The following is a 26,850-nucleotide window of genomic DNA, read 5'->3' as shown; positions in this document are numbered from 1 at the left end:
GGGAGGATTGCTTGAGCCCAGGAGTTTGAGACCAGCCTGGGCAACACAGGGAGATGTATCTCCACAAAAATTTTTATTAAAAAATTAGCTAGGTGTGGTGGTGCATGCCTGTGTTTCCAGCTACTCAGGTGGCTGAGGTGGGAAGATTGCTTGAACCTAAGAGGTCAAGGCTCCAGTGAGCCATGATTGTGCCACTGCACTTCAGCCTGGGCAACAGAGCAAGACCCTGTCTCAAAAACAAAACAAAACAAAACAAAAACCAAAAGAAAACAAAGTACCAAACAGAAATCATAGCGCTGAATAATACTATGACTGAACTGAAAAATTAAATAGAGGGATTCAACAGCTGACTAGATCAAGCAGAAGAAAGGATCATTTAACTTAAAGACGGATCATTAGAAAGCATCCAATCTGAGGAACAAAAACAAAAAAGAACTTAAAAGAGTAATGATAGCTTAAAAGACTTATGGGACACCATCAAATGTAACAGCATAAGCATTACTGGTATACCTGAAGGAGAGGGGAGAGATAAAAGGACAGAAAACATTTTCAAAGTAATAATGGCAGAAAACTTCCTAAGCCTGGGTGAAGAAAATAGAAATCCAGATTCAGGAAGCCCAAAAGAAACCAAATAGGATGAATCAAAAGAGACTCATGCTGAGACACATCATAATCAAATTGGTAAAAGTTAAAACAAAGAGAGAGTTTGGGAAGCAGCAAAAGCAGGCTAGAAGGAAGCGGTATGATATATTCAAAAACCTCAAAGAAAAAAAATTGTCAACCCATGATACTATACCCAGCAATCTTATCTTTCAAAAATGAAGGAGTGATAAAGATGTTCTCAGACAAATAAAAGCTGAGAGAGTTTATCACCACTAGACCTCGCTTACAAGAAATGCTAAAGGAACTTCTTCATGCTGAAGGAAGAGGATGCTATTTAGTAACATTAAAACCTATAAAAGCATAAAAGTCATTGGTAAAAATAAGTATGTTGTGAAATCCAAAACACTCTAATATGGTAAGGACAGTGGGTAAATCAATTATATCTGTAGTATAAAAGTTAAGAAGCAAAAGTATGAACAACTAGAGCTACAATAATTTGTTAAGATACAAATAATAAAAGATGTAAATTTTGACAAAAACATAAAATATAGGAGGAGGGGGAGTACAAGTGTAGAGTTTGTATAAATAATCAAAGTTAAATTGTCAGTAGCTTAAAGTAGCCATTTATATGATGTTTTATATAAGTTTCAGGGTAACTACAAAGCAAAAACTTACAATAGATACAAAAGAGATAAAAAGAAAAGACCCAAAGCATACCACTACAGAAAACCATCAAACCACAAAGGAAGAAAGCAATAGAGGAAGAAAGGAACAAAGCATCTACAAAACAATAAGAAAGCAATGATCAAGATGGTGCTGGTAAATTCCTACCTAGTAAAGTTATGTTGAATATAAATGGATTAAATTATCCAATCAAAAGGCATAGAGTGGCTGAATGGATTTTAAAAAACAAAAAACCAAGACCCAACTATATGCAGCCTATGAGAGATTCATATCACCTTAAAGGACATTCATAGATGGAAAGTGAAGACATGGGAAAAATATGCTATGCAAATGGAAACCAAAAGAAAGCAGGGGTAGCTACACTTATTTCAGATAAAATATACCTTTTTTTTGTTTGTTTTTTTGAGATGGAGTCTCGCTCTGTCATCCAGGCTGGAGTGTACTGGCATGATCTTGGCTCACTACAACCTCCATCTCCCAGGTTCAGGCAATTCTCCTGTCTCAGCCTCCCGAGTAGCTGGGACTACAGGCATGCACCACCATGCCTGGCTAATTTTTGTATTTTAGTAGAGATGGGGTTTTACTATGTTGGCCAGGTTGGTCTCGAATTCCTGACTCAGATGATTGGCCTGCCTTGGCCTCCCAAAGTGCTGGGATTATAGACGTGAGCCACTGTGCCCAGCCCTGATAAAATAGACTTTAGAAAAAAACTGTAAATAGAGACAAAGAGGGTCATATATGGTGATAAAGGGGTCTGTTAATCAAGAGAATATTATAATTGTAAATACATATACACCCAACATCATAGCGCCTAAATATATAAAGCAAACATTAAGAGATCTGAAGGAACACATAGACTGGAGGAACACTATAATAGTAGGGGATTTTAATATCTCAATTCCAACAACAGGCAGATCATTCAGACAGATAATCAATAAGGAAGCATTGTACTTGAACTATACTTCAGACCAAATAAACCTAACTGACATATAAAGAACATTCTACCTATTCTTTAAGTCAAATAATAAATTAAAGGGGAAATTTTAAAAAGTCTTGAGACAAAAATGAAAACAAAACATACCAAAACTTATGCAATACAGTGAAAGTAGTTCTAAGAGTAAAGTTTATAGCAAAAAATGTCTACCTTCAAAAGGAAAAAAGTTATCAAAAAAACAAATGTAACACCTCAAAGAACTAGAAGAAGAACAAACTAAGCCCAAAGCTAGCAGAAGGAAGGAAATAACAAAGATCAGAGCAGAAATAAATGATTAGAGACTAGACAATAAATAGAAAAGACCAACAAAATTGGTTTTTGAAAAGCTAAATGAAATGGACTCTTTTTTTTTTTTTCTTTTGAGATGGATTCTCACACTGTCACCCAGGCTGGAGTGCAATGGCACGATCTCAGCTCACTGCAACCTCTGCCTCCCAGGCTTAAGCCATTCTCCTGCCTCAGCCTCCCAAGTGGCTGGGATTACAGTACCCGCCACTATGCCTGGCTAATTTTTGTATTTTTAGTAGAGATGGGGTTTCACCATGTTGGCCAGGCTGGTCTCAAACTCCTGACCTCAGGTGATCCACACATCTTGGCCTCCCAAAGTGCTGGGATTACAGGTGTGAGCCACCACACCCAGCCATGAAATGGACGCTTGGCTAGAATAAGAAATAAAAGAGGGCTGGGCACGGTGGCTCATGCCTGTAATCCCAGCACTTTGGGAGGCCGAGGCGGGTGGATCACCTGAGGTCAGGAATTTGAGACCAGCCTGACCAACGTGGATAAACCTCGTCTCTACTAAAAATACAAAATTAGCCGGGCGTGGTGGCACATGCCTGTAATCCCAGCTACTAGGGAGGCTGAGGCAGGAGAATCGCTTGAATCTGGGAGGCGGAGGTTGCGGTGAGCCGAGATCGCGCCATTGTACTCCAGCCTGGGCAACAAGAGTGAAACTCTGTCTCAAAAACAAAAACAAAAACAAAAAAAGAAATAAAAGAGAGAAGACTCAAATAAACAAAATGGGGCCAGGCACGGTGGCTCATACCTGTTATTACAGCAGTTTGGGAGGTCAAGGTGGGAAGATGAGTTTGAGCCCAGCCTGGAAAACATAGCAGGACCCTGTCTCTACAAAAAATAAAAAAGTGAGCTGGGTGTGGTAGTGAGAACCTGTAGTCCTAGCCAACTGGGAGGCTAATGCAGGCAGAGGATCACTTGAGCCTAGGAGTTTGAGGTTACAGTGCGTTGTGTCACATCACTCCACTCCAGCCTGGGTGACAAAAAAGAAAATAAAAGTGGAAGAGGAGACATTACAATTGATAACACACACAGAAATACAAAAGATCATAAAAAAGTACTATGAACACCAAAAAAATTGAACAATCTGGAAGAAATGGTACATTCCTGGAAACATATAACCTACCAAGACTGAATCATGAAGAAATTGGAAGTCTGAACAGACCAATAATGAGTAAGTAGATTCAGTCTGTAATTAAGTCTCCCATTAAAAAAAAAAAAAAAAGCCCAGGATCAGATGACTTCATGGCTGAATTTTACCATTTACAGAAGAACTAATACCAATCCTTCTCAAATTTTTCCACCAAATTGAAGAGGAGGGAATACTTCTAAACAAGTTCATCATTAACCTAATACCAATGCCAGACAAAGACACTACAAGTAAATAAAACTACCAGCCAATATCAATGATGAACATAAATGTAAAAAATCCTCAACAAAATACTAGCAAAGCATATTCAATAGTATATTCAAGGATCATTTACCATGATCAAATGGGATTTATCCCTGGGATGTAAGGCTGATTAAACATATTCAAATCAATAAATGTGATTCATCATATTAACAGAATGAAAGACAAAAACCATGTGATCATCTCAATAGATGCAGAAAAAACATTTGACAAAATTCAAGATCTATTTATGATAAAAACTCTCAGCAAGTTAGGTATAGAAAGAATATTCCTCAATACAGTTAAGGCCATATATGACAGGGCCACAGCTAATATTATACTCAGTGATAAAAAGTTGAAGGATTTTCCTCTAAGATCAAGAACAAGACAAAGATGCCCATTCCAACCACTTTGGCTCAAAATAGTACTACAAGTGCTAGCCAGAGTAATTAGGCAAGAAAAGAAAAGAAAAGGCATCCAAATAGGAAAGGAAAAAGTGAAATTGTCTGTGTAGATGATAGAATTTTATATATACCAAATCCAAAAGATTCCACCCAAAAAATATTAGAACTGATAAATGAATGAAGTAAAGTTGCAGGATACAAAATCAACATACAAAAGAGTAGCACTTTCATATACTAACAATGATCTATCTGAAAAAAAAATAAAACAATCCCATTTACAATAGCAACAAAAGAATAAATTACTTTGGAGTAAATTTAACCAAGGAAGTGAAAGATCTATATACTAAAAACTATAAACATTGATGAAAGAAATTTAAGAATCAGTTGGAAACATTAAATATGTTAAAAGAGAAACTAAAGACGTAAATAAGTGGAAAGATATCCTTTGTTCATGCATCGGAATAATTAATATTTTTAAAATGTCCATACTAGCCAAAGTGATGCAATCCCTATCAAAATTCCAGTGTCATTCTTTTTTTTTTTTTTTTTTTGAGACAGGGTGTTGCTCTATTGCCCAGGCAGGAGTGCTCACTGCAACTTCTGCCTCCCAAGCTCAAGCCATCCTCCCACCTCTGCCTCCTGAGTAGCTGGGACTATAGGTGCATGCCACTACATCTGGCTAATTTTTGTATGTTTTGTAGACACGGGGTCTTACTTTGTTGCCCAGGCTGGTCTCAAACTCCTGAGCTCAAGCAATCTGCCTGCCCCAGCTTCCCAAAGTGCTGAGATTACAGGCATGAATCACTACACCTGGCCTCCAATACTATTCTTCACAGAAAGAGGAAAAAAAATCCTAAAATTTATATAGAAGCACCTAAGACCTGAATAACCACAGCAATCTTGACTAAAAAGAACAAAGGAGGAGGCATCACACTACTGGATTTCAAAATCTGTTAGAAAGCGATAGTAACCAAACTGTATGGTACTGGCATTAAAAACAGACATATTGACCAACAGAATAGGACAGAGATTCCAGAAATAAATCCATACATCTATGGTCAATTGATTTATGACAAGGTGCCAAGAACACACAATGGGGAAAGGACAGTCTTTTCAATAAATGGTGCTGAGAAAACTTCCATTCTTCCATATGTGGTTATCCATAAATGGAAGAATGAAAATAGCTCCTTATCTCACCTCATACAATGAACAACTTTGCCAGGTGCTGTGTAATGCCAGCACTTTGGGGAGCTGAGGTGGGAGGATCACTTGAGCCTAGGAGTTTGGGACCAGCCTGGGAAACATAGGGAGACCCCATCTACACAAAAAATAAAAGTAAATTAGCTGGGTGTGGCAGTGCATGCTTGTGGTCTCAGCTACTTGGGAGGCTGAGGTGGGAGGATTGTTTGAGCTTGGGAGGTTGGGGCTGCAGTGAGCCGTGATTGCACTATTGCACTTCAACCTGGGCAACAGAGTGTAAAGAGTTAAATGTAACATCTGAAACTATAAAACTACTAGAAGAAAAGAGGAGAAAAACTTCATGACGTTGATCTGGAGAGCAGTTTTCTGAATATGACTCCACAAGCACAGGCAATGAAAACAAAAGTAGAAAAATAGGATTACATCAAACTAAAAAGCTTCAGCATAGTAAAGAATTAATAAAGTGAAAATACACCCCTCGGATTGGAAGAAAATATTTGTAAATCATACATCATGTAAGGGGCTAATATTCAAAATATATAAGGAACTCAAACTACTCAGTAATAAGAAAACAAATAACCCTATTTAAAATGTGAAAAAGACACGAATAGACATTTTGCAAAAGAAAACATATGAATGGCCAACAAATACGTGAAAAAATGCTCAAGATCTCTAGTCATCAGAGAAATGCAAATTAAAACCACAATGAGGTATCACCTCTCACCTGTTAGACTGGCTATTATCAAAAACACGAAAGATAAGAAATGCTGGTGATGTGGAGAAAAGGGAAGCCTTGCATACTGTTGGTGATATTGTAAATTAGTACAGTCATTTTGGAAAACAGCATGGAGGTTCCTCAAAAAACTAAAAATATAATTACCACATGATCCAACGATCCCACTTCTTGGGCATATACCCAAAGGAACTGGAATCAGTATGTCACAGATATGTCTGTTCTTTCATGCTCCCAGCAGCATTATTCACAATAGCCAAGACATGGAAACAACCAAAGTGCCCATCAATGGATAAATTAATTTTTAGAATGTAATCTATATACACAATTGAATACTATTCAGCCTTTTAAAAAATAGGAAATTGGCTGAGTGCAGTGGCTCTCACCTTTAATCCCAGCACTTTGGGAGGCTGAGGTGGGAGGATCGCTTGAGGCCAGGAGTGAGACCAGCCTGGCCAGCATGGCAAAACCCCATCTCTACTAAAAATACAAAAATTAGACAGGTGTGGTGACACATGCCTATAATTCCAGTTACTAGGGTGGCTGAGGCATGAGAATTGCTTGAGCCCAGGAGGCAGAGGTTGTGTAGTGAGCCGAGACGGTGCCACTGCACTCCAGCCTGGGCAACAGAGTAAGTCCCTGTCTCAAAAAATTTTGTTATATTTACCTTATCTTTCATCTACTCATCTCCCTCTTTGTGTTTCTTATCTCTTGATGCACTTTACCATAGGTTGAAAACCTCAGTACACTTTATCTCTATCAGTATGTATTTTATTTAACTAGAATTCATTATTTGCGTATAATTCTTTTTTTTTTTTTTTTGAGGCAGGCTTTCCCTCAGGTTGGAATACAATTGTGCAATCAAGGCTCACTGCACCCTCAACCTCCGGGGATCAAGTGATCCTCCCATCTCAGCCTCCTGAGTATCTGGGATCACAGGCATGCACAACCATGCCCAGCTAATTTTTGTATTTTTTTTTTTTTTTTGTAGAGATGGCGTTTCATCATGTTGCCCAGCTGATCTCGAACTCCTGGGCTAAAGTGATCCACCCACCTTGGCCTCCCAAAGTTCTGGGGTTACAGGTGTGAGCCACCATGGCCAGCCTATAATTCTTTTTGTGTGTGTGACGTAAAACCTAAATATAATGAAATAACAACTTAAGTGGGCTATTTCCTGAGCGTTGACAAATGCATGTAACTGTGTAATCCTATTACGATGCAGCATATCATCATCAGTTCAGAAAGTCCCCTCACGACCCTTTCTAGTCAGTTTCCACTTTCCTCCTCCCCTACAAAGGCAACCACTGCTCTTTTTCACTATAGGTTGGTTTTGCTTGTTCTAGACTTTCAAATACATAGAATCTCGCAGTTTGTATGCTTTTGTATCTGGTTTAACTCAGTAAGGTTTTTTTTATTGTTGAACTGATTCATGTTGTGTTATCAGCAGTTAATTTCTTCCTTTTGCTATTTTTTCTTTTTGGGACAGGGTCTCTGTCTGTCACCCAGTTAGAGTGCAGTGACCCAATCATGGCTCACTGCAGTCTTGACCTTCTGGGCTCAAGCAATTCTCCTACCTCAGCCTCCTGGGTAGCAAAAACAGGTGTGCATCACCATGCCCAGATAATTTTGCTTTTTCTGTGTAGAGATGGGGTCCTCACTATATTGTCCAGGCTGGTCTTAACTCCTGGGCTCAAGTGATCCTCCCACATCAGGCTCCCAAATTGCTGGGATTACAGGCATGGGCCATCACACTCAGTCATCTTTTGCTAAGTATTATTCCACTGTTTGAATATATCAGTTTATCTGCTCTCCTGTTGATGGACAACTATCCCTTTCCAGTTTTTGGCAATGATGAATAAAACTGCTGCAAGTCCTTTGGCGGACATATACTTTCACTTCCATTGGGTAAATACACAGAAGTGAAACAACTGGATGAACGAATAGGTGTATGTTTACTTTTTTATGAAAAACTTGAGGGCCTTTTCCCAAAGTGGTTGTTCAGTTTACATCAGCAATGTTCAGTGGTTGTTCAGTCCATCGGCAATGTTGCTCCATGTCCTCTCCAACATTTGGTGTTGTCATTTTAGTTTTAGTCATTCTAGTGTAGTAGTATTCTCAATGAGGTGTTAAAATTCATTTCTCCCATGATAACAATGTTGGATACTTTATCATGTACTTATTAGTGATTCATATATCTTCTTTTGTAAAGTATCTGTATTTTTGAGTTGTTAGAGTATTAAGATACATTCTGCATATAAGTTCAGATATATGTGTTGTGATTATTGTATCCTGGCCTATGGGGTATCTTAATGGTATCTTTTGATGAACATAAAGTTCTAATTTTTTGAAATCTAATTTATCAATATTTTTGTTATATGGTTAGTGCTCTCGTGCTCTCATGGTTCTTTCCAAGGACTTTTGCTTACCCCAACTTGTGAAAATATTCCCCTGTTTTCTTCTTTAAGTCTAATAGTTTTAGCTGTTATGTTGTGACCATGTTTTATCTCTAATTTTTTGTATGGTATGAGGTCAGGGTCAAAGATTCATTTTTTTCCTTATGAATATCAAGTTTTTATAGCATCATCTGTTGAAAAGATTTTCCTTTCCCCATTGGATCACTTTGGCACCACTGTAAAATATCAAATTATATTTAAATTAATTGCACTACAGATAGTCCTCAACTTTCTATAGTTCAACATACAAGTTTTTGACTTTATATATTTATTTATTTGAGACAAGGTCTTGCTCTGTTGCCCAGGCTGGAGTACATGGGTGTGATCATGGCTCACTGTAGCCTCAGACTCCTGGGCTCAAGTGATCCTCCCAACTCAGCCTCCCGAGTAGCTACAAGTGCAAACCACCACAGGTAATTTTTTTTTTTTTTTTTTTTGAGATGGAGTCTCACTCTGTTGCTCAGGGTGGAGTGCAGTGGTGTGATCTTGCCTCACTGCAACCTCCGCCTCCTGGGTTCAAGCAATTCTCCTGTGTCAGCCTCCCAAGTAGCTGGAATTACAGGTATCCACCACCATGCCTGGCTAATTTTTGTATTTTTAATAGAGATGGAGTTTCACCAACATGGCGGCCAGGCTGGTCTTGAACTCTTGACCTCTAGTGATACCTGCCTCATCCCAAAGTGGTGGAATTACAGGTGTAAGCCACTGTGCCCAGCCTGTGGCTGGATAATTTAAAATTTTTTTTGTAGAGGTGGGGCCTCACTTTGTTACCCAGGCTGGTCTTGAACTCCTGGGCTCAAGTGATCCTCCCACCTTGGCCTCCCAAAGTACTGGGATTACAAGCATGAGCCGCAGCACCTGGCCAAATCCTTTCCTATGATTTGAATTCAGTTTTACAAACATTATCTTTTTTTCTTCAAAAAGAAAATAATCATAATGATAATAACAGCAGCTACTTATTAAGCATTTACAAGGCATTATAACAAATATCTTATACTTGGTAATCTCTCTCAAATCATCTCAATGACCTTCTATGTAAGGGTTATTATCTCATTTTACAAAAAGGAAACTGAGGTTCGAAGATTTACCTAAGGTCATATAAAGTCTGACTCCAGAAGTCCAATTATACCATTTTGTCATCCTTAAAAAAGTGATTTATTGGTCTCTGATACTAAGTTATTCTTCAGTGTATTATATTGCTGTTCTTCATAATTCCATTAACAAATTGGGTGTCATTTCAGGGCCCAGTATTAAATAATGATCTTTCTTCCTCAGTTTGCTGTACACAGGGAAAAGACAGAAAAAAATTCCTATATGACAAGTTTTTGTTTGTATCCAATTACAGAGTTCCATAAGACTATGATTTGAATATTGTGGTACAACTTAAATTTGGCACATTATTTAATTATCCAAAGTTTATTACATGTTTGAGTGCACATTAAAGAGATTATTTGGCATAATTGACAAGATAAAATTTCTGTACCTTATTTGACTATCAGGTGTATATGTGGTATATTTATGTATGTGTGTGTATAGACACACATATACTCCTAAATTAAATATATTTGTATAAAAAGCTAAAGATTACTATGTTAAGATTAATTCATTAAAAAATCTATTATATTAAATTGCATCTGCATTCAAAGCAGAAATGTAAAAAAACAAATCAGTGTACTAAATACACATGAATTTACAAAGTAATTGAAAATGAAATAAAAATTTCTATTGAAATGTTATATTCTTGTTTAATTGGCATTTAAGTGGCACTATCAAACTATGGAAATAAACATCATTTTTTAGATTGTTGAGATAATAAAGATTCTACAAGCATTACCGTACCCTTGTACCCTCTAAATTAAGATTCAGCATTATTATAGTAGGAAAAAATGGCAGATAATTTTCTTCTTTATTAATATGGGAATTCTCAGGAAGCAATTAGGGCAGTGTCTGCACTCCTGGGCTTGTGTTTTCAGCTCTTCCATCAGTGGAAGTCTGGCTTCTCAGGAAAGGTGCAGCCAGTCCGTCTAATTATGATGCTTGCTGCATAGTGGCCAGCACGGATACATTCAGTCAGAGGCTTGTCAGAGACCAGTTGAGACAGAAAACCTAGAACACAGGCAAAAAAAAACACATGAGTATTGTATAACAGCAGCAGAAATGTCATATTGGGTCAGACCAATATATGATCTAAGCACCTGTCTCATTCTTCAGCCTTGACAGTAAGAGAAAGTCTTGCGCGTTACCGTTAGGGAGGTCTTTTTTTTTTTTCCCCCCCGAGATGGAGTCTTGCCCTGTCACGCAGGCTGGAGTACAGTGGCATCATCTTGGCCACTGCAACCTCCGCCTCCCAGGTTCAAGCAATTCTCCTGCCTCAGCCTCCTGAATAGCTGGGACTACAGGCATGCACCACCATGCCCAGCTAATTCTTGTAGTTTCAGTAGAGATGGGGTTTCACCATGCTGGCCAGGCTGGTCTTAAACTCCTGACCTCGTGATCTGCCTGCCTTGGCCTGGGATTACAGGTGTTGAGCCACTGTGCCCGGTCGGGAGATCTTTTCCCAAACATCATGAGCTTCCCCTAATATTTATTCTAAAGAGCTCAAGTTGAGACACAACAACTTGCCATCAAGTCAATCTGGTCTTCCTTTTTTTTTTTTTTTTTTTGAGGTGGAGTTCCACTCTTGTTGCCCAGGCTGGAGTGCAATGGCATGATCCTGGCCCACTGCAATCTCTGCCTCCCAGGTTCAAGCGATTCTTCTGCCTCAGGCTCCCGAGTAGCTGGGATTACAGGTGCCTTCCATCACGCCCAGCTAATTTTTGTATTTTTAGTAGAGATGGGGTTTCACCATGTTGGCCAGGCTGTTCTCAAACTCCTGACCTCAGGTGATCCGCCTGCCTTGGCCTCCCAAAGTGCTGGGATTACAGGCGTGAGCCACCACACCCAGCCAGGGAAGCATATGTTGATAGGGTCTCAAAATCAACATGGTGAAACACCGTCTCTACTAAAAATACAAAAGTAAATTATCTATACTGGTAATGTGTATATATAATTATACATACGAGCAATGAACAATTAGAAGTTACTAAGAATAAGCCAGGCATCGTGGCTCACGCCTATAATCCCAGCACTCTGAGAGGCCAAGATGGGTGAATTGCTTGAGCTCAGGAGTTTGAGACCAGCATGGGCAACATGGCGAAATCCTGTCTCTACAAAAAATACAAAAATTAGCCATGCATGTTGGTGCATGCCTGTAGACCTAGCTACTCAGGAGGCTGAGGTGAGAGGATTGCTTAAGCCTGGAAGGTTGCGGCTGTGGTTAGCTATGATCATATCACTGCACCCCAACCTGGGTAACAGAGTAGGACCCTGTCTCAAAAACAAAAATTGATTAAAAAGTTAATATAAGAATATTTATCCATATTTATTCTAAGGTACTTCACATACTTCAAATATTTGAAGTACCTTAGAATAAATCTGACAGAAGTTGTGTAGGGCCTGCACATTGAAAATGACAAAACAATGCTGAGAAATATAAAAGAAGCCTAAATAAATAGACATAAAGTGTTCAAAGGTCAGAAGATTCAATATTATCAGTTCTGCAGGAATTTTTCTATTAATTCATTGGAATACTAATAAAAATTCTAGCATATTTTTCTTATAGAAACTGACAAGCTGCTTCTAAAATTTATATGGAAATTCAAAGGACCTAGGTTAGCAAAAACTCAACTTTGAAAAAGAAGAACAAAGCCAGAGGATTTATACTACCTGATTTCAAAATTTATTATAGAATGATAATAACCAAGACACTATGGTATTAGCATATAGACAAATAGATCAATGGAACTGAACAGAGTCCAGAAATAAACCTACTTCTGTATAGCCAACTGATTTTTGACACAGGTGCCCAAACAATCCCATCGAGAAAGGACACTTTAACAAATTGTGTGAAAAAAAAGCATTTCAACCTTTACCTTACACTATCTACAAAAATTCACTTGAAATGAATCACAGACATAAATGTAAGGAATAAAATCCTAAAACTCTTGAGGAGAAAACATAGAAGAAAATCTTAGTGATCTTGGGTTTGCTAAAGATCACTTAGTAAGAGGTAAAAAGTACAAACTTTTCTTTTTTAAAAATTTATTTATTTTGGAGACAGTGTCTCACTATCACCCAGGCTGGAGTGCAGTGGCACACTCATGGCTCACTGCAGCCTCGACCTTCTGGGCTGAAGCTCTTCTCCCACCTCAGCTTTCCTCTAATTCTTGCATTTTTTTGTAGAGATGCTCAGGTTGGTCTTGAACTCCTGGGCTCAAGTAATCTGCCCGCCTTGGCCTCCCAAAGCACTGGGATTACATGTATAAGTTACCACACTTGGCTAAGAATACAACTTTTATAGAAGAAAAAATAATCTGAACTTTGTCACAATTAAATACTTGGTATCTCAATAACAAGAAACAACTCAACACAAAGTAGGCAAAAGTATTTAACATTTTAGCAAAGAAGATAGATGCCAAATAAGCAAATGAAAAAATGTTCAATATCATTATTCATTAAAGAAATGCAAATTAAAATCACAATTAGATACCACTGCACACTCACAGAATGGCTAAAACTGAAAAGACTGACTATAACAAGTGTTGGCAAGGGTGTGATCAACTGGAACTCTCATACACTAATTGTGGGAATGTAAAATGCTAAGACCACTTTCCCAAACCATCTGTCAGTCTTAAAAAGCTAAACATGCGCATATCATATGATCCATTCTATTTCTAGGTATTTACCCAAGGTAGGTGAAAGCACATATCCACACAAAGACTTGTAAATGAATGTTCACAGCAGCTTTATTTGTAATAGCCCCAAACTGGAAACAATCCAAAAGGGGATGAGAAGGAGCAGGAAGGCATGCTTCGAAAAGGCCATGGGAGCAGTGGATATGTCCATAGTGATGGTTTCATGGGTGTACACATATGTCCAAAGTTATACAATTGTAAACTTTAGATTCGTACCGTTTATTGTATGTCTATTATGCCACAATAAAACTGTGAAAAAAGAAAAAAAGGATAATTGCAAATAAGACAGGTCAAGAGCAGAAGAATCTGGGCTACCTTCCCCTTAGGGGAAACCTGAGCTGCTGCAGTTAACACTCAAATACTCAGAAGAGCAGATAATAATGAGAAACTGTGCTGCAGCTAGGCTTCTGGGCCTTCCCTGAGGCCCTGGGCAGCCTGAGGGGGATGAAGGTTAATTGAGAAGCTGTGGTATAATGACCTGTAGAGAACATTATAAGTGATTTATGTCCTCCTTCTTCTACCATTCTGACCACACAGACTTTTCCCAGTCAGATTTGGGGAATGCTCTGTATTAGATGAAACAAATAAGTATTCCCAACCAAAGAATAAAATTAAAATGGTTAATAGAATGATGTATTTTAAAGACATTTGCTGAGACTGTAAAATCACTCTCTCAAGAGGTTTAGTAAGAGTATTTTATCACCGAGTTTTCAGGTAACAGTCAAAAGTCAATATTAACTCTTCTGCCAAACTGTGAGGCGAAAATGCTCAGTCCACACAGTGAATGGAGCAGATGCCAAATTCAGAGTCAGATCAGCTTACAATGCAAACATGTCTATTAGACGCCTTATAAGCAACATCTGTTTTCTTCATTCCGCCTGGTATGATCATTGTGAGAACAAGAAAAAGCTCATGTTTATGAAATATTTTTGTGAAGCAAAACCACCAGCATCCTTTTTCTAAGAGAACTAGATGATGAATGAAGTATTCTGAAGAATCTTTTGCTTTGACAAGTGGAGAACCTGGATGCTGAAAAAAGCTAAGACCTTTGCCCAAGGTGAATGTCAGTTTTTCAATAATCTATTTTTAAAAACCAACTAAAATGAAATACAGATACTACATAATCAGTTATAAGTGGAATCTTCAAAAAGTATCTGATGTGAATCTTGAAAGCTGTATAAAATTGTTTAAATAAACAAAGGGAGCTTATATTTAAATAATTGTAGGGAATCCTTTTATAATGGAAGTAAACATCCCCAAGATACTTTTTTATTTTGAAAAATATACATAACATAAAATTTACTATTTTAACAAATTTTAAATGCACAATTCAGTGACATTAAGTACATTCACAATGTGCAACTACTACCTCTATGCATTTTTAGAAGTTTTTCATCACCCCAAAAGAAACTCTGTACCCATTAAACAATAACTCCCCACTCCTCTTTACTTCTAGCCCCTGGTAACTGCTACTCTACTTTTTGTCTCTATAAATTTGCCTATTCTAGGTACCTCATATAAGTGAGATCATACAATATTTGTCTTTTTGTGTCTAGCTTATTTCACTTAGCATAATGTTTCCCAATATAATCTTAGTTTAGATTTTTAATTATTAGCCTGCTTAAAATGTATTTTATTTGAAAAGGATTCCAAATTCAGAAAAAAGTTGCAGGAATAAAAATAGTACAAAAAGCATCTGCATATCATCTACCCAGGTGCACAATATTGTTAACATTTTGCACCATTTGCATGTACTCTTTCTCTGCATACAATTTTATTTCCCTGAACTATTTGAGAGGAAGTTACATTTACCATGTCTTTTTACTTCTGAAAACTTCAGTGTATCTTTTCTGAGAATAAGGATATTCTCTTACACAGCTACAGTGTGGACATCAACATCAACTTCAGTAACACTGTTATCTAATCTACTGTCCATATTTCAATTTAGTCAATTACCCAATAATATCCTTTATGGAAATTTTCTCCTCTGGAACAGAGTCTAGTTCAGGATTTAACTGTGGTATCTTTATAGTTTTTAAAAATCTGGAACATTTCCTCAGATTTTGACTTTTGAGATACGGACATTTTTGAAGAATATAGTCATAACTTACCTCACCTCATTTTTAATTTATTTGTTATTTATTTGAGACAGGGTCTTACTCTGATTGCCCAGGCTGGAGTGCAGTGGCATAATTTTTTTTGGCTCACTGCAGCCTCAACTCCCTAGGCTCAGGTGATTCTCCTACCTCTGCCTCCCGGGTAGCTGGGACCACAGATGCACACCACAACGCCTGGCTAATTTTTTTGTACTTTTAGTAGATGGGGTTTTGTCATGTTGCCCAGGCTGGTCTCGAACTCCTGGACTCAAGCAATCCACCCGCCTCAGCCTCCTAAAGTGCTGGGATTACAGGTGTGAGCCACTGTGTCTGACGCGCTTATCCCATTATTTATTTATTTTCCCATTTTTAATAGACTGATTCTAATTTTGGATTTGTCTAATATTTTCTCATGATTAAGTTCAGACTATGCACTCCCAGGCAGACTACTACACACATTATGATGGATCCTTCTCAAAGTGTCACATTTAGAGGCACATCATGTCCATCTGCTGTGCACTGGTGATAGGAATTCTGATCACCTGATCAAGGTGTTGTCCTACTTCTCCATTGTATAGTACCTATTTTTTCCCTTGCATCTAACAAGCAGTTTGTGAATAGACAATTTAAGATCACATAGGCCAGGCACGGTGGCTCACACGTGTAATCCCAACACTTTGGGAGGCCGAGGCAGGCAGATCATAAGGTCAGGAGTTTGAGACCAGCCTGGCCAACATGGTGAAACCTCGTCTCTACTAAAAATACAAAAATTTGCCAGGTGTTATGGCACTTGCTTGTAATCCCAGCTACTTGGGAGGCTGAGGCAGGAGAACTGCTTGAACTCAGGAGGCAGAGGTCACAGTGAACCGAGATCATGTCACTGCACTCCAGCCTGGGCAACAAGAGTAAAACTCCATCTCAAAAAAAAGAAAAAAGAAAGAAAGAGACCAGAGAGAGAGAGAGGAAGGAAGGAAGGAAGGAAGGAAGGAAGGAAAAGAAGGAAGGAAGACAGACTGAGCAAATCCTCAAATCAAATTAGGCGGCCATGGTGGCTCCTGCCTGTAATCCCAGCACTTTGGGAGGCCAAGGGGGGCGGATCACAAGGTCAGGAGTTCGAGAACAGCCTGGTCAATATGATGAAACCCTGTCTCTACTAAAAATACAAAAATTAGCTGGGCATGGTGGCAGGTGCCTGTAGTCCCAGCTACTTGGGAAACTGAGGCAGGAGAATCACTTGAATCCGGGAGGCAGAGGTTGCAGTGAGCCGAGATCACACCACTGCACTCCAGCCGAGGCGACAGAGACTCCATCTCAAAAAAAAAAAAAAAAAAATCACATAAATATTCTGTTCTTTATCAAAAGTCCCAACCCCCTCCCAGATTGAGTATCCACTCATAATTTTTAACTGAAGCAACTCATACTGTGATGATTTTCCAACTGCAGCTGTGAAATGATTTTCACATTTACCAGTCAGCCCTCACCATTCTACCATAAACAAGAGCCTACCTCTTCTCCCATTTATTATTTTAAAATCTATTTATTATCAATAAGAATGCACAATTATTTTTATTTTATTTGTGTGGTGGAGTCTTGCTCTGTCACCGAGGCTGGAGTGCAGTGGTATGATCTCGGCTCACTGCAACCTCCACCTCCCCAGTTCAAGTGACTCTCCTGCCTCAGTCTCCCAAGTAGCAGCTGGGACTACATGAGCCACCATGCCTGGCTAATTTTTGTATTTTGAGTAGAGATAGGGTTTCACCATGTTGGACGGGCTGGTCTCAGACTCCCGACCTAAGGTGATCCGCCCACCTCAGCCTCCCAAAGTGCTGGGATTACAGGTGTGAGACACCATGCTTGGCCCACAATTCTTTTTAAATCAATGGTTTATAATCCCTTACAGCCCTTAATTAATTTGGTCCTTAAAATATTCCAGTTTTTGCCAGTGGGAGCCGTTCAGGCTGGTGGCTCCCGTGTCGTTGGATATGCCATCACATTATTTTTGATCCCTTCTTTATCTTCTGGCATAATGTTCTGGGCTCTACTATGCCCTGGAATCAGCCATTTATCTGAGGATAACTGGTTCTTTTTAGCATAGAATGGTATTAGAGACCAAGATCTGGGTGGCAGGTGTGCTCTTTGCTTCTAGACCATGTTAATGAACAGAGCTAGGAAGTATGCATGTATACATAGTCATGCACACATACACACTTACATCCATAACTGTATACGTATACATGTGTACAGAGACCTATTTTAGAAATTGAGCTGACACCAGTACTTCCAATTCTAGTCCATCTCCACAGGGTTCTTTCTTGCCTTTCCTCATCCCATTATTTGTATGTTCCTTCTTTTATAGTGAGAACCTAGCTCCCAAAAATATCAACAAATTTATTTGTTTACTTACTTTTGTAATACATCTAAAATAGTTTCCAAGTCACTTCATCCCTAACTTTAAAAGAAAAAAATCCAAATCTACTAAAAAGAGTTTAGGGTTAATTTTCTGTTCTCTGGTGTAGTCAAATACTGTGTTCAGCATGTAACTTAGATTGGTTCTCTTTTTTACCCCCTTTGGGGAGCTCATTTTACTTAAGAAAAGATTGGAAATAGTTGGGTTCATGTTTTTCAGTTTGCTTTCAGTTTTAGTCCCATTTCTTACATTCTATCCTTATTGATTTAATATTTAAAAAATACGTAGAACATTAACATGTTTCTAAAAGTAAAAATTCTATAAAAGATATGCTCAAAGAAGAGTGACTCTCTTTACCATGTCCTCCTCCCCATCCCTTTAAGCAACCACTTTCACTGTTTCCTGGTTTATCTTCCTGTATTCTTTTAGTAAAGGTAAGCAGATGTATGTACATTTTCTTCCTTTTTCTTTTCTTTTCTTTTTTTTTTTTTAACACAAAAGGAGGTAATACACTATATATGCTCTCTTACACTTTGCTTTTTTTCCACTTAAAAGTATCTCTTGGAGGCTGGGTGCCATGGCTCACGCCTGTAATCCCAGCACTTTGGGAGGCTGAGGCGGGTGGATCACCTGAGGTCGGGAGTTTGAGACCTGCCTGGCCAACATGGTGAAATCCTGTCTCTACTAAAAATACAAAAATTAGCCGGGTGTGGTGGCAGGTGCCTGTAATCCCAGCCACTTGGGAGGCTGAGGCAGAAGAATCGCTTGAACCCAGGAGGCAGAGGTTACAGTGAGCCGAGATCACGCCACTGCACTCCAGCCTGGGCGACAGAGCGAGACTCCTCCTGTAGTCAGAGACCAAAATCTCCTGGTAATCATTATACATCAATTGGTAGAGATTTTCTTCATTCTTTTTTACAGCTACATAGTATCTCCATGTATAAATACACTGTAGTTTAATCTATCTCCTATGTGTGGGCATTTACATAGTTTCCAATGTTTTGGAAATATAAACAATGCTACAATGAATAAAATTTTACGTATGTATTTTTGTGTTATTAGGGGCGTATCTTCAGGATAAATTCTAGAAGTAGAACGGCTAGGTTAATGAGTAACTATATGCATACATAGTTTTATTAGTGATTCTCCTTCATAGAGGTTTAAGGATTTTCTATTTCTACTAGTAATGTAAGAGTGCCCGTTTCCCCACAACTTCACCAATATAGTACACTGTCCAGCTTTTGAATTTTTGCCAGTCTGATGGGTTAGAAATATTTCAGTATAATTTTAATCTGGATTTCTCTTATTAAGTGAAGCTGAACATCTTTTTATATATCTTTAAAGAACAAATAGTTCTGTGAATTAATTTTTATCTTTTGCTTATTTTTCTATAGGATGTTTGGTCTTTCACCCTCTATTTTATAATAATTATTATTATTGTTTTTGAGAGTCTCCTCTGTCACTCAGGCTGGAGTACTGGTGTGATCTTGGCTCACTGCAACCTCCGCCTCCAGCGTTCAAGTGATTCTCCTGCTTCAGCCTCCTGAGTAGCTGAGATTACAGGTATGCACCACTGTACCCAGCTAGTTTTTGTATTTTCAGTAGAGACGGGTTTCACCATGTTGGCCAGGCTGGTCTTGAACTCCTGACTGCAGGTGATCCGCCTGCCTCGGCCTCCCAAAGTGCTGGGATTATAGGTGTGAGCCACCATGCCTGGCCTCACTCTATTTTTAACAGTTCCCTGCATTTTAAGTATATTATTCCAATAAAGTGTTTTTCGAAAAAAAAAAACCAACAATAACAATATGCTATTAATAGATACAAATACTGTACTGTGTCAGCAAGTAAACAAAGTACTTTTTAATATTTCATTCACTGAAACACAGCCTCAGGCCCCAGAGTGTGGTTGGTAAACACTATAGCAGATAAATGTGGCTTGCAGGTATTAAAAAAAAAAAAAAAAAAAAAAGGCTAGGTTGGGTGGCTCATGCCTCACCTCTAATCTGAGCACTTTGGGAGGCTGAGATGGGAGAATCATTTGAGCCCAGGAAACCAGCCTGGGCAACACAGGGAGACTCGTCTCTACATAAAAAAAAAAAAAAAAAAAAAAAAATTAGCTGGGCGTGGTGGCATGCACCTGCAATCCCAGCTACTTGGGAGGCTGAGGTGGAAGGACTGCTTCAGGTGGGAGGTTGAGGCTGTAGTGAGCTGTGATTGAGCCTACTGTACTCTAGTTTGGGCAACAACAACAACAACAAAAAAAAAAACAAAAACAAGTCAGGCGTGGTGGCTCATGCCTGTAATCCCAGTACTTAGGGAGGCTGAGGCACCCAGATCATTTGAGCCCAGAAGTTTGAGACCAGCCTGGGCAACATGGCAAAATTCTGTCTCTACAAAAAAATTCAAAAATTTAGCCAGGCGTGGTGGTACATACATGTAGTCTCAGCTACTTACTCAGGAGGCTGAGGTGGGAGGATCACCCAAGCCTGGGAGGTTGTGGCTGCAGTGAGCCATATCGCTCCACTGCACTCCAGAATGGGAGAGAGAGTGAGACACTATCTCAAACAAAACAAAACAAAAAAGTCTGCTCTTTTTAGAACAAGATTTGGGCTTACCAAGAGTCCAAAAAGCAAAATATTAAATAACTGACTTTGAATGTATGTTTAATAAGAAAAAGTCTCTTAGGATCCCTTTTTCCCAGTGCCACTGGCTTGTGGTTCCTTATCAGTACATCATCTTGAAAATGAAGAGCACAGCTCTGTATGTATGTTTTTCAACACAGCCAAGAGAGCAGGCATAGGAGGCATTACACCAGAGAACAAGAACCATCAGTGCAGGTTTTTCCAAATCAAGAACTCATATGCTGAGGCAGTTGTTGTTGCCTTTTTACTTTGGTTCCTTCTCTCTATCCTGTTACACATAGGCGTATCAACCTGGGCCTCTCAGGCTTTTCCCAGCTTTAGGAGACGTTATAGACTTTAGGTCCTCTAGCTGACGAGGCATAAGGTGAGAATCTCTCATCGACAATAAATTGGGTTCCTAGAGCTATTGTTAGCTGGCTCTGAATCCTGGAACAATCTTTCCAAATAAACCTCTGTTCATTAACAATTGGTGCAGCCTATCATCTTCTGGTTGATTTTATTTAGACTTTTACTGATGTTACAAAGTGTGATCAATAAATTGACAAATTGTATCTAGTATTTGACATGAGACCTGAAACATATGTTAAAGTTGTACAAAAAGAGGAGGTGCTACACTAGTTTCCTCAAAGCACACAGAGGTAGGATTGCTGGTGTGCTCAAAAGGCAATGTAATTTCCTAACTTAAGCTGTCTATTCTATGTAGTTACTATAGAAGAGCTATAGCATCTAGAATTTTCTTAGTGTCATTTACAGAGAATCAAGAAATATTGTCAGTGGGTACGGAAGCCTTAATGGAGACACTTAATAAGAGCTAGGGATATTTTAGAAGGAAATGAACAAAGTCTTTATGAGTCCATTTTTTCTTTTCTATTTATAGTTCCTTAATAGTTTTTCATGGTAGCTGGAACTTAAAACCCAGTAGACTCTATTACTGTTCATTCTATATTCAGCAGCTTGTCAACAAGTAAGCAAGCTGCACTTTTTAAACTTGGAGGAATAAAGTTTTTTTTGTTTTTGTTTGTACTCCTGGGCTCAAGCAATCCTCCCACTTCAGCCTCCTGAGTAGCTAGAACTACAGGTGTGTGCCACTATGCCTGACTAACTTTTCTATTTTTTGTAGAAATGGAGTCTCACCATGTGGCCCAGCTGGTCTGAACCCCTGGGCTCAAGCAATCCTTCTACTTCAGTCTCCCAAAGTGCTGGGATTACAGGTGTGAGCCACTGTGCCCGGCCAGAATAGTTTTACTAATTCACTTTTTACAAGTATATATTACGCTGAAATTGTTTTCCCAAAGATACAGTACAAATACATGTCAGTGGCTCTATTTTTATCTTCTTAAATAGTTCCCAGAAACCTTTTATATATAGTAGACCACCATATGCCTATGTAGAGTTTAAACATTTTAAAGTTTTTGGAAATATATAATTTGTTCTAAAAAATCTCATTTTACACTAAATTTAAATTATTATACATCTAGGTAGTACACTGTTCACCTGGAAAAATATACAAATGTTTATGCATTGAAAATAGATTTTAAGCCACATAAATTTAAAGGTCAGAGAATACTGTGAATAGATAGCAATACCTCATATATATAAAGCCTGAAGCCATAGCAGCTCCATGGCCATCCATATTACACCTATAAGGACCCCTCAGGCCTTCACTAAGAGATTATTTATTTTTAAGAAAGCAAGTGAAAATATTGTTTTTCTGATTATAAAGGTCATACCCAATAACTGCAGAAAATGTGGAAAAAGGGAAACAGTAAAATTACAAATAAATAGAAAACATACACAGTCCCATTAAAAATAATAATCAGGGCTGGGCATGGTGACTCACGCCTGTAATCCCAGTGCTTTGGGAGGCCGAGGCGGGCAGATCTCAAGGTCAGGAGATCGAGACCATCCTGGCTAACATGGTGAAAACCCGTCTCTACTAAAAATACAAAAAAAAAAAAAAATTAGCTGGGCATGGTGGCGGGTGCCTGTAGTCCCAGCTACTCGGGAGGCTGAGGCAGGAGAATGGCATGAACTCGGGAGGTGGAGCTTGCAGTGAGTCGAGATCGGGCCACTGAACTCCTGCCTGGGCGACAGAACGAGTTCGTTTCAAAAAAAAAACAAAAACAAAAACAAAAATAAATAAATAAATAATAAAAATAAAATAATAATAATCAGGCCAGGCGTAATGGCTTGCACCTGTAATCCCAGCACTTTGGGAGGCCGAGGCTGGTGGATCACTTGAGGTCAGGAGTTCGAGACCAGCCTGGCCAACATGGTGAAACCCCATCTCTACTAAAAATACAAAAATTAGCCAGGTGTGGTGGTGTGTGCCTGTAATCCTAGCTATTCGGTTGGCTGAGGGATGAGAATTGCTTGAATCCGGAAGGTGGAGGTTGTGTTGAGCTGAGATTGTGCCACTGTATTCCAGCCTGGGTGACAGAGTAAGACTCTGTATCAAAAAATAAAATAAAATAAAAAATCAATACTATTTAACATAGTGGGGAAGCCCTAACAAGAGTAACAAGACTAAAAAAAATTTAAGAATTGTAAAGGGAGGCTGGGTGCAGTAGTTTGAGGATTGCTTGAGCCCAGAAGGTCGAGGCTGTAGTGAGCTGTGAACATGGCCACTGTACTCATTCTATCCTGGGCAACAGTGCGAGATCTTGACACACACACACACACCCCACACATACACAGGAATTGTAGAAGAAGAAATAAATTTGTCAATATTTTCATTGAGAGCAGCTTTGTATATAGAATATACATACATATATACATATACATATATACACACATACACACACACACACACACACACACACACATATATATATATACGAGAGCAACAGTTTTAAAAATGTAATTTGGTAAAAATACAAAAGCGATGCAAGTTATGCCAGCCTCTAATAAAGAAAACTATAGAACTTTATGGAAAGATATTACAAAGGACCTAAATGGAGAGATATGCTGGGTTATTGGAGAAGAAGATAACACTCAATACAAATTCAATCACAGTCTCAACAATGTTTTTGGGAACCTGAGAAGTTGATTCTAAAATTTATATGAAAAAGCAAAGGATCAAGAACAGGCATATACACTTACTGAAGTAAAAATGATAGGAGAGACTAGTCTTACCAGATTAAACACTTCTAAAAATCTATAATAATAAATGCAGTGTTTGTTGGCATAGCTATAAATAAATAGAGAAAAGGTGGAAACTTGAGCTACAACAGAGTTGCCATTGCAAATTCATGGGGAAAAGATGGCTTCTTAGAAAAGTAGTGTTTAAGCAACTAGTTTTCAATTTGGAAAAATAACATTACCTCACTCTATATTAAAAAAAAAAAAGAATTCCAGGTCTATCAATGAGTTAAATGTAAATGGAAAAATAGTAAGACTTTTAGAAGAAAATAAAAAATATCTTTATGTCCTAGAGGTAGAAAACATTTCTTAAATAAGACACACAAAAAGCAGAAACCAGAAAGTGAAAGATTAAACTGTGCTAAAATGAAAACTTCTGGCTGGGCACAGCAGCTCATGCCTGTAATCCCAGCACTTTGTGAGGTTGAGGCAGGAGAATTGCTTGAGCCCAGGAGTTTGAGACCAACCCTGGCAATACAGCAAGACCCTGTATCTACAAAAAATAGAAAAATTAGCTGGGCATGGTGGTGTAAACCTTTAGTCCTAGCTACTCGGGAGGCTAAGGTAGTGGGGACTGCTTGAGCCCAGGAGTTTGAGGCTGCAGTGAGCTATGATTGTGCCACTGTACTCTAGCCTGGACTACAGAGGGAGACCCTGTCTCAAAAAACAAACAAAAAACCCCAAAACCCCCAAACCTTCTGTTTTGCATATGATACCTTTAAAGAGAGGAAATTAAATAAATAAGTTTCTTTTTCTTTTTTGGGGGGGGGGGTAGAGATGGGGCCTCCCTAGGTTGCCCAGGCTGGTCTCCAACTTCTGGCCTCAAGTGATCCTCCCACCTCAGCCTCCCAAGGTTTTCGGATTACAGGCATGAGCTACCACACTGGCCTGATCCTGACTTTATAATTTCTACTTGTGTTTCCTTCCATTTTTAGTCTTTAGTCAGATCCAAGCAGTACATTTAGAAACATGTTTAGTCAAAATAGTAAAAAAAAAAAAAAAAAAAAATGTGTTTGAAAAAAGTTAAGTTTCTAGAGTTGGGATGACTTTTTTCCTGTTTGTTTTTCTTATGTTTTAAATATTCTATAATAAGCTACATTATACTTTTCAAATCAGATCTAAGTCAATAAACCTTTTTAAAAAACATGGGAACTTTAAACTATTCAGAAAAATGGTTATTAAGAGCAACCATTCAAGAGTTTCAGCTAAGTGATGTGTTATTTTAATAGTTTCCCACTCATGCCTTTGGAGTGAGTTAGTAATTGTAGCCACTGGATGAGTTTTCCACAAGGTAAATCAGTACAAGTATCAGTATAAGTAGAATGAAATTGGTCACTCTTCTTAGAAGATTCCTCAAGCACATAAAAATCATCACTATTTCCTGTATTTTACTCTTAGGCTTAGGGAAACACAGGCAATTTTAGAGAAGGCAATTTAGAAAGTTTCTAAGGGAACCTTAGCACAACCTTTCTTTCCCAAATGAAACTTCCTCTTACAGAAGCTATATACCAAGTAAATCAGTACGCATCTTTTGAAACGGAAATTCAAGGACTAATACTTCCCTCACAGGGAATGCCGGGGGGATTCCTAACAGAATTAAGAAGGATAATCATACTTAGAGTAGCTAACACGTGATAGCAATGAAAACAAGTATTTTGGTAAAAACTGTGAGGTCACTGGCCACAGGACACAAGTCTAAGCCATAGCACCTTAAGGCAGTGAAATTGGTGACACTGGGAAACACAGACCATCATACACACCCAAGATGTCAGTAGAATAAGATGGATGGAAGAAAGGTTTTCCCACTTGGGTTTAAAAAAATTAGTAGACTTTATATTTTTGGGCAGTTTTAGGTTTACAAAACAATGAAGCAGAAAATACAGAGAGTTCCCAAATCTTCCCTCATCCCCTTACTCCCCAGTTCCACCTATGATTAACCTGTTACATTAGTTAGTGGGTGTATTTGTTACAATCGATGAGCCATTATTGACATATTATCATTAAATAATGTCTATAGTTTACATTAGGGCTTACACTTTGTGTTGTATATTCTGTGGGATTTGACAAATATAATAATATACACCATTAAAGTATCACACAAAACAGTTTTGCTGCTCTAAAAATCCTCAGTGCTCTCTACCTATTCATCCCTCTCTCCTTGCGCCACAGCTCCAGCCCATGGTAGCTACTGACTTTTTTACAGTCTCCATAGTTTTGCCTTTTCCAGAATGTGATATACAGTCTTGAGTTGCTTAACAACAGGGATATATTCTGAGAAATGGATCACTAGGTGATTGTGTCATTGTGAAAACATCAGAGTGTACTTACAGAAACCTAGATGGTATAGCCTATTGTTCCCAGGCTACAATCCTGTATAGCCTGTTACTCTATTGAATTTTAGGTAATTGTAACAAAATGTTAAGTACCTATGTATCTACACATATCTAAACATAGAAAAGGTACATTAAAAATAAGGTTTTATAATCTTATGAGACCACTGCCATATATGTGGTCTGTCAATGACCAAAATGTTATGTGGTGCATGACTGTAGTTAGAATCACACAGTATGTGGCCTTTAAGACTGCCTTCTTTCATTTAGCAACATGTATTTAAGGTTCCCTCATGTCTTTTCTTGGCTTAATAGCTCATTTCTTTCTTTCTTTCTTTTTTTTATTTTTGAGACGGAGTTTTGCTCTTGTTGCCCAGGCTGGAGAGCAATGGCACGATCTCAGCTCACTGCAACCTTCGCCTCCTGGGTTTAAGCAATTCTCCTGCCTCAGCCTCCCAAGTAGCTGGGATTATAGGCGCCTGCCACCATGCCCAGCTAATTTTTGTATTTTTAGTAGAGACAGGGTTTCACCATGTTGGCCAGGCTGGTCTTGAACTCCTGGCCTCAAGTGATCTGCCCGCCTTTGCCTCTCAAAGTGCTGGGATTACAGGTGTGAGCCACCATGCCCAGCTGATAGCTCATTACTTTTTGTTGGCTGAATCATATTTTATTGTATCGATAATGTT

At 38.6% G+C, this 26,850-nt stretch overlaps 1 protein-coding gene across 8 annotated transcripts in view; it reads right to left on the bottom strand.

The window, feature by feature from the left end:
* Nucleotides 1–9,886: 9,886 nt before the first annotated feature.
* The window catches only part of ADK (adenosine kinase), a 558,353-nt gene continuing 541,389 nt past the window's right edge, over nt 9,887–26,850 (bottom strand). For all 8 annotated transcript variants that reach the window (XM_001148292.7, XM_009458758.4, XM_001148075.7 and 5 more), the window contains one exon: nt 9,887–10,861. In XM_001148292.7, the coding sequence (XP_001148292.1) occupies nt 10,737–10,861 (125 nt within the window). In that variant the 3' untranslated portion in view covers nt 9,887–10,736. The remainder of the gene's footprint in view (nt 10,862–26,850) is intronic.

This window comes from Pan troglodytes, chromosome 8, assembly GCF_028858775.2.
Source record: "Pan troglodytes isolate AG18354 chromosome 8, NHGRI_mPanTro3-v2.0_pri, whole genome shotgun sequence".
Lineage (NCBI taxonomy): Eukaryota > Metazoa > Chordata > Mammalia > Primates > Hominidae > Pan > Pan troglodytes.
Note: the sequence above shows the minus strand (reverse complement) of the source record. Positions and strands in the feature narration are given on the sequence as shown.